Below are 8,182 nucleotides of genomic sequence, written 5' to 3'. Positions count from 1 at the left end.
GCCTCTCTTATTTAAAATTGGTTTTTTTTACAAACACTGTTAATAGAAAAGAGAAGAGAAATAAATGTTCTGAATATATGTATTAATATAACAAACGTAGCCTACACTACTGCAGCAGCAGTAAATTCCACATGACTGAACACTATTGTTATATTAATCAATACATTGAATTTGTACGGACTTTTTTCATTGATCAACAATATAATATCAATGCGCTTCTATAAAGTTTTTTATTTCCTTCTGCAGTATCGTTGGGCTTTGGCAGCATCGCCATTTTATTAATATTGTTCTATTTTTTGGTTTAATTTTTACATCGGTTTATCTCTTGGTAAGTAGACCTAGGCCTGCTATTTTCACTTAATTTAACTTTAGTACATGTTCAATTTATTTATTACCTGGTTTATAATAGTTAGCATGGATAGGAGTTATAACTTACTGATAATATGCTCATAGAAACATATTACTGTAGTAAAATCGTCTAAAGACATTATAATAATGTACAAATGCTTACAATCAATTATTTAATGTAATGACTTACATCATCTAACTGTTTATGCTTACAGTTTACAATTTGGATTTACTTATACTGTTATGTTATTTTTTGTTTATGGGTTTATTGGCCAATTATTTTATTTTAACAAATTCTTTTTTAATACTAGTTGATTATAAAATTATTTATTTAAAATGTTTTATTGATTAAGGTTAACCTTTAATCAAGTAGGCCTAGTATGCGTTAAATTATCAGGCCTATATTACTTAAAGGAAAACTTGACCGAGGACCATATTTTAACAACTTATTAGGGATGTACATATGATTTCAGAACAATCGCGAGATTAAAGGATATCGCCGCACGCGCTCGCCGTACAGCCGTCGCCGTCAATTGCTGTGACGTCAATGGTTCATCGCAAAATCTACTTAATGAGTTTTCACTGTTGTTAACATACAAGAGATAGGTACCGTCACTTCAATTGCTAATTTGACCTGGGGCCGATTGCAATAAAGGTCTTAACCGTGGTCTTAGACTTAAGCCCAAGATGAAACCCTTAGCAACGATGGTCTTAGATTTAAGACCATTGCAATAAGAAGTCTTAGGCTTAGAATTTCAGCGCCGTGGTCTTAGATTCTAAGCCTGCTCCAGGCAGGCTTACGCTAACCGCGCGACGCGAGCGCTATTAAGCTAGCTTGTAATATCATGGCGAAATTAACTTCTTTAAATATTGCTGTGAATTGATTTTATGATACTAGTGTAGAAAAGGGGTATTGAACTATAAGACATGTGTATTATTATTTTTGTCTACCAATTGTTTCAATAGATAAAATCTGTATAGGCCCACACCTACCTGACGATCAATTACTATTAGCGGTCCACAACCGCACCAACAAGCTGTACGCATATTCTCCATACGCGGCCTAGCGCTACACTATTTTGACCAAGAAAAGACTACATATAGTAGCATATTTAAAATTTATTTTTTTGAAGTATTTGTTTTTAAACTTTAAGCATGTATTAATTAACCAATATTTACTATCAAATTACATACAATTTTGTTGCCAATATTTTAAATTATTTGCTAAAATCTCCTAGTATTTACGTAATCTTAACGCTATTGAATAGGCAGTGTGTCCATTCATGCATTAAAATGGTCTCAATATGTCCTACTGAGGAGCTTGTCGCTACTCCTTATTGTTAACTTACTCTATTTGCACTTGTTGGTATAGCGCCCTCATTTGTCGGTAACTATAGGCTGGTTTGATTGTTTGAAATTCTTTACTAATAAAGTCTCAGTTAAGACCGCTATATTGCAATCGACTTTGCTGAGAGGCTTAACTAAGACTTTCGCGAGGGGCTTAGGGCTTAGATCTAAGCCTAAGACAAAGACTTTATATTGCAATCCGCCCCTGTATTAGGCTTAAATTTGCCAAAATATTTAGTCTGGTAGTTTAAAGAAACACTTCAATATCCACATAGGCAAAAATACATTTATATTTTTTACGATTTATTTAAAAGTGTGTTTACTAGAAAATGTTGACGGCGACGGCTGTACGGCGCGGCGAGCGCGCGAGGGGATATCCTTAATCTCGCGTTTGTTTCTGAAATCATCATCCCTAATACGTTGTAAAAATATGGTCCTCGGTCAAGTTGTCCTTTAACTATAAACTTAAAGGGTAGCTTTGATTTATAATCATCATTATTTATCATATGATTTAAACCGTTGCAACAGCATTGATGATAAACCTCACTTATTTTTCGTCCACAAACTAGTTGGATTTTATCTCAGCCATCAGTACATTTGAATGAGATAAATAAGCCATTTAAAAAAAAACGGGTCACATAACTTTATAATGTTATAAAATAATAACTTTATACTGAATTACAATCGTTAACAACCGGGTAAATATTTGTAATTAAAAAAGCATTTTCCTATATAAAATTGATTGATTTTTCGATCTATATACTATATTAATATTATTGCAATCGTTTGCTTTGTAATAAAAATAGAGAATATTCAACTGTACACATGCCAAGGACATCAATATTTTAAGTACTTGTAGTTCTCATTCTGTAAGATGGCTTACCCTGATACCAATTATAGAAGTAAGTTTAGATTATGTTAACCATTTTTTAGCAAACTCAGCAGATATGTTTTATGTTAAAGTTACTGCTAACAAGGATTATTATTTCTAATCGTTGAAACTTGACTAATTAATCATGCTAAATTTAATTCAGGCAAGTGAGTTAAATATTTTTGCATTTTGAAGCATTATAATGTACAATAATACTTAGTCATACCTTTACCAAACAACAAGAGACAAGATGTCATTTTATTGCGGAAGTGCAATTATGTCATTTATACCCAGCTCTTTGTAATTGTTTATAGTTTCAGATGAAATCGTAAGAATGGAAATGGAGAGTTTAAGAGGATCATTGGAGCTAAAAAAAAAAGGTAAAAAATAGTGCTCGTAAAATACTGTATAAAATATAAATTATTAATTATTATTTAAAAAGAATATAATTATTTACATATTAAAGACATGCCTCGTGTTATCATTATTTTATACCATGAACATTATTATCTAACGGACACTCTGATATTATTTCATTTAACAGAATGTGATGAGAAAACAAGACAAGTGAATACACTGCAGCAGAGTTTTGATGAGCAAACAAAAGAATTACAGAAACTTCAGATATTAGTAATGAAAGGTATCCCTTAAATAAATTAATATCACATGACTACTCCATCGTTTTGTTGATGTTTGCATTTAGGTTTCGGATGTTTTCATACTATTTTTGTGATAGACATTTTGTTAGAATCACAAATTTATTTTTTAGTGTGTTCTTGGATTAGTTAAGAGTGAACTTACTCTGCCCTGGTTATACCAAGAACTGTTTTTCATACTTTCTTTTTTAATACAGAACACATAGACAGAGAGCTTATGTTGAGTAAACTGAATGAATGTACAATTTGTGATCGTGGTAAGTCAATCAGGACTGGTGTTCTGTTGTATTTATAATGGTGAACTGAGCCGTAATTGATCCAGAATTTAGTTGAAATTTACGATAATTAATTTAAACCTCTTCACTCGCCATAAAGCTGTAAAATTGTAAATCCTTGTAAATCATTGCGATTTGAATGGACGAGCGATGGGTTGGTGGGTGGGTGGAATAAATCTATACTTCCATGATTCTTGGTTCAAATCATGTCTTAATCCTCATATATGTTTAGAAAGGGGTTACGTTTTTCATTCTATAATGGGCTAGTCATGGTGCCATGCTGTTGGATGATAATACAAAATTGATTAAAAATATAAAAAAATGCAAAAATAATAAATATCGCATATATCAGCATTATTGAAATTTTCTAATGTGCTATTTATGATAGAAGAAGGTGGTAAGAACAAAACTGAAATTACAGAAGATGAATTTGAGAAGCTATTAAAAAAATCTCGCAAACAAGCCAAGAAAGATCTGAACATTATGAATTATTCAACATCCAACTTTGCCTACGGTGTGTTTGACCGCAGAGGGGGTAAACTGACTATTGAGAAGGCCAATGTCGAGCTGTTCATTCCACCAGGAGCAATTTCATCAACTCAGCAAGAAATTTATATTTACATCGATCCGAAGGCCCGATTTTCAAAAGCAGATCAGGCTAATCACCGACAAGGTAAAAAAAAGGGGAAGACTAGGGTAGCACCTATTATACTTTGCGGGCCACCAGGTATTACATTCCTTGATCATGTCGTCCTAACCATCCCACATAACGCAGAAAATGAAGACAAGTGGGAATTTACTCCAGTGAGATCCGAAGGGGACCGGCACGCCGACGACTGGAAGAATATTGACACAGATACAAATGGTGGTGATGATATTGTGTTTGTCAATGGTGGATTCTGTGTTTTTATGGTGAAACACTTCACTTGTTTTACTATGATGAAAGATTTGAATTAAATCGTGATTTAATTTGTGAATATAAGTGGTATTACTACATATTCATTTATTTCCAGAAAGAAAAACAATAATACAAAAAGCATAAATTACATAAAAACAAAAACAAGCATAGAAAAACGCAGGACACTATCCTGCGTTTTTCTATGCTTGTTTTTGTTTTTATGTAATGTAATGTAATGTTTTTACATATAATATCTATTGCAATAAAGAAAATGATTTTCAAGTTTAGTCATTTTGACACTCCGAAAAAGAAACAAAAAGCCAAAAAACTCACTTTGTGTCAACAGAGTCCAGGACAAAACAAAGGAAACAAAACACCGAAATGGATGGAAAATGTCATTTATTATTAAATGACGAATTAACTAAATATATAATGTAAAACTACTGTAATAATAATAATAAAGGGGGCAGCCAACTTATATAAGTAGATTATGGTATTGATATTACATCTAATACCTTACATTACGTGAAGGCTGCCCCTGTTGAATATATAGTATTAACAATTAGCATTCACCATTGTTATATAGATAAACGCACCATTAATATACTTGTAAAATAACCGATAATATAATGTAAAAGTTATAGGTCTATACAGAATCGTAACTAACGTATCGTAGAATTAATATACATAAACAAATTGAGATATAATTATTATGGGCACACACGCCAGAATCGTAACTAAACATATCGTAGAATTAATATACATAAACAAATTGAGATATAATTATTATGGGCACACACGCCAGAATCGTAACTAAACATATCGTAGAATTAATATACATAAACAAATTGAGATATAATTATTATGGGCACACACGCCAGAATCGTAACTAAACATATCGTAGAATTAATATACATAAACAAATTGAGATATAATTATTATGGGCACACACGCCAGAATCGTAACTAAACATATCGTAGAATTAATATACATAAACAAATTGAGATATAATTATTATGGGCACACACGCCAGAATCGTAACTAAACATATCGTAGAATTAATATACATAAACAAATTAAGATATAATTATTATGGGCACACACGCCAGAATCGTAACTAAACATATCGTAGAATTAATATACATAAGCAAATTGAGATATAATTATTATGGGCACACACGCCAAAAACCCGACTCGCAGAGAGGGTTCCGCCCAGAAAAGTATATCGAAATAAATGCATAGGTTTGTATCTGTTTAGTTAATAGGCCCAGAGCTGTGCTCAATAGGTCTGCCTGAACTACGAATGTTGTAATGAAAAGACATGCGTTGCGAGCCACAGCTCACACAAATACATTTGTGCGTTGGTATTAGTGAAAGCTAAATGTAAATCTGACATAGTGGGACTATGAACGGAAGTGTATTTATATCTGGAAAAAGTTTTTGGGCACGTGAAATTTCCCCCCTTGATAAAAGATCCGCCAAAACATTATCGACGCCGGGAATGTGCGTTGCACGGAAGTGGATATTATGGCGGAGGCAAATTAATACTAAACGTCGTAGAAGTCGCAAAAGCAAGGTATCTTTAGCAGATTTCTTGTTGATAACAGCCACAACCGCTGAATTATCACTGCGAAATAAAATTCGGCGGTTTGCCAGTTCCGAGCCCCAAACTTCCATTGCTATGACTATGGGAAATAATTCAAGCACCGCGATTGACAGACCATTAAACGTACTACTCCATTTAATAAAGAACCACTTATAGTGGAAAACAGCTGCGCATCCGATGGATGCCGCTGCATCGGTATATAGTCGTAGCGTAGTAGAATTAAATCAGTTATGTGGAAGAATTAGGGCTTTCCCGTTGAAGGATTCGAGAAAACCTAGCCACATATGTAAATCATCCTTTACCTCGCGCGACAGGCGAATAAAATGATTTGGAAAGCCAAAAAACTCACTTTCTCTCAGTGTCACTTCGCTATGCTTAGAAATTAGACGATTGATATAGTGAGAGTGTAATTTAGGCCTACACTGCAATTAGTGTAGTTGATCATTTTTAGGCGACTCTATAGCTCACTATGTCGGTCAGTCGGTAAACACCAACTCATATTCATATTTTTCGTTAATTTGACGCCGAATATTATGACTTGGAGGCAAATATCAAAGTTTTTAAAAATGTTTCAACATTTTTTTGAACATTTTCAGCAATTTCGATTGGTCGGTCTGTCGGTTGGTAAACACCAACTCATATTCGTATTCTTGACACTGGCTATTAATACTTGGGGGCAAATATAAATGTTTTTACAAATTTTTTAGCAATTTCGCTCGTTTTGTTGGTCGGTAAACACTAACTCATATTCTTTTAAACATTTTTTTAAATTTATCAACATTTTTAGTCGCGTGCAACGCGACTCTACAGCTCACTATGTCGGTCGGTAAGTCGGTCGGTCGGTAAACACTAACTTGAGCACGCGACTGCAGCCATCTATATGGCCTTGTTTAATATTTTTAGCAATTTCGGTCGGTTGGTCGGTCGGTAAACACTAACTCATATTCATATTTTTTCGTTATTTTGACACTGGATATTAATATTTGGAGGCAAATTTTTATAATTTTTAAACATTTTTTAACATTTTCAGCATTTTTAAACATTTTTCAACATTTTTTAACATTTTCAGCATTTTCGGTTGGTCGGTCGGTAAACACTAACTTGAGCACGCGACTGCAGCCATCTATATGGCCTTGTTTTCGTTACTTTTAGTCGCGTGCGTGCAACGCGACTCTACAGCTCACTATGTCGGTCGGTTGGTTGGTTGGTTGGTTGGTTGGTCGGTCGGTCGGTAAACACTAACTAACACTAACACGCGACTGCAGCCATCTATATGGCCTTGTTTTCGTTATTTTTACACCGGATATTAATACTTGGAGGCAAAAATAAATGTTTTTACTAGTTTTTGAACATTTTTTAACATTTTCAGAAATTTCGGTCGGTAAACACTAACTCATATTCATAATAATTTTCCGTTATTTTGACACTGGATATTAATACTTGGAGGCAAATATAAATGTCTTTACAAATTTTTTCAACATTTTTTAACATTTTTAGCAATTTCGGTCGGTACGGTTGGTCGTCGGTAAACACTAACTCATATTCATAATAATTATTTTTTCGTTATTTTGACAGTGGATATTAATACTGGGCGGCAAATATTTATTATATTTGTTTTTAAGAATTGTTCAACATTTTTTAACATTTTTAGTAATATCGGTTGGTCGGTTGGTTAGTCGGTCGGTCGGTAAACACTAACTGATATTCATATTTTTTCGTTATTTTGACACTGGATATTAGTACTGGGCGGCAAATATAAATGTTTTTAAAAATTGTTCAACATTTTTTAACATTTTCAGCAATTTCGGTTGGTCGGTTGGTTAGTCGGTCGGTCGGTCGGTAAACACTAACTCATATTCATATTTTTTTGTTATTTTGACACTGGATATTAATACTGGGCGGCAAATATAGATGTTTTTAAAAATTGTTCAACATTTTTTAACATTTTCAGCAATTTCGGTTGGTTAGTCGGTCGGTCGGTAAACACTAACTCATATTCATATTTTTTTGTTATTTTGACAGTGGATATTAATACTGGGTGCAAATATAAATGTTTTTAAAAATGTTTCAACATGTTTAGTCGCATGCAAACGTGACTCTATAGCTCACTATGTCGGTCGGTCGGTAGGTAAGTAAGTAGGTAGGTCGGCTTCAATTTCAATTTAATTTATTTCCACAAAA

The 8,182-nt window shown here is 33.3% G+C and overlaps 1 protein-coding gene across 1 annotated transcript; it reads left to right on the top strand.

The window, feature by feature from the left end:
• Positions 1 to 255: 255 nt before the first annotated feature.
• Positions 256 to 4,454, top strand: LOC144841209 (uncharacterized). Its single transcript, XM_078697460.1, has 6 exons — positions 256 to 328; positions 2,502 to 2,597; positions 2,881 to 2,946; positions 3,111 to 3,206; positions 3,420 to 3,479; positions 3,886 to 4,454. Exons 2-6 carry the CDS (start codon positions 2,570 to 2,572, stop codon positions 4,452 to 4,454), a joined length of 819 nt encoding a protein of 272 aa, XP_078553586.1. The 5' UTR covers positions 256 to 328; positions 2,502 to 2,569.
• The last annotated feature ends 3,728 nt before the right edge of the window (positions 4,455 to 8,182 follow it).

Source organism: Antedon bifida, chromosome 4, assembly GCF_963402885.1.
Source record: "Antedon bifida chromosome 4, ecAntBifi1.1, whole genome shotgun sequence".
NCBI classification, from domain to species: Eukaryota; Metazoa; Echinodermata; class Crinoidea; order Comatulida; family Antedonidae; genus Antedon; species Antedon bifida.
Note: the sequence above shows the minus strand (reverse complement) of the source record. Positions and strands in the feature narration are given on the sequence as shown.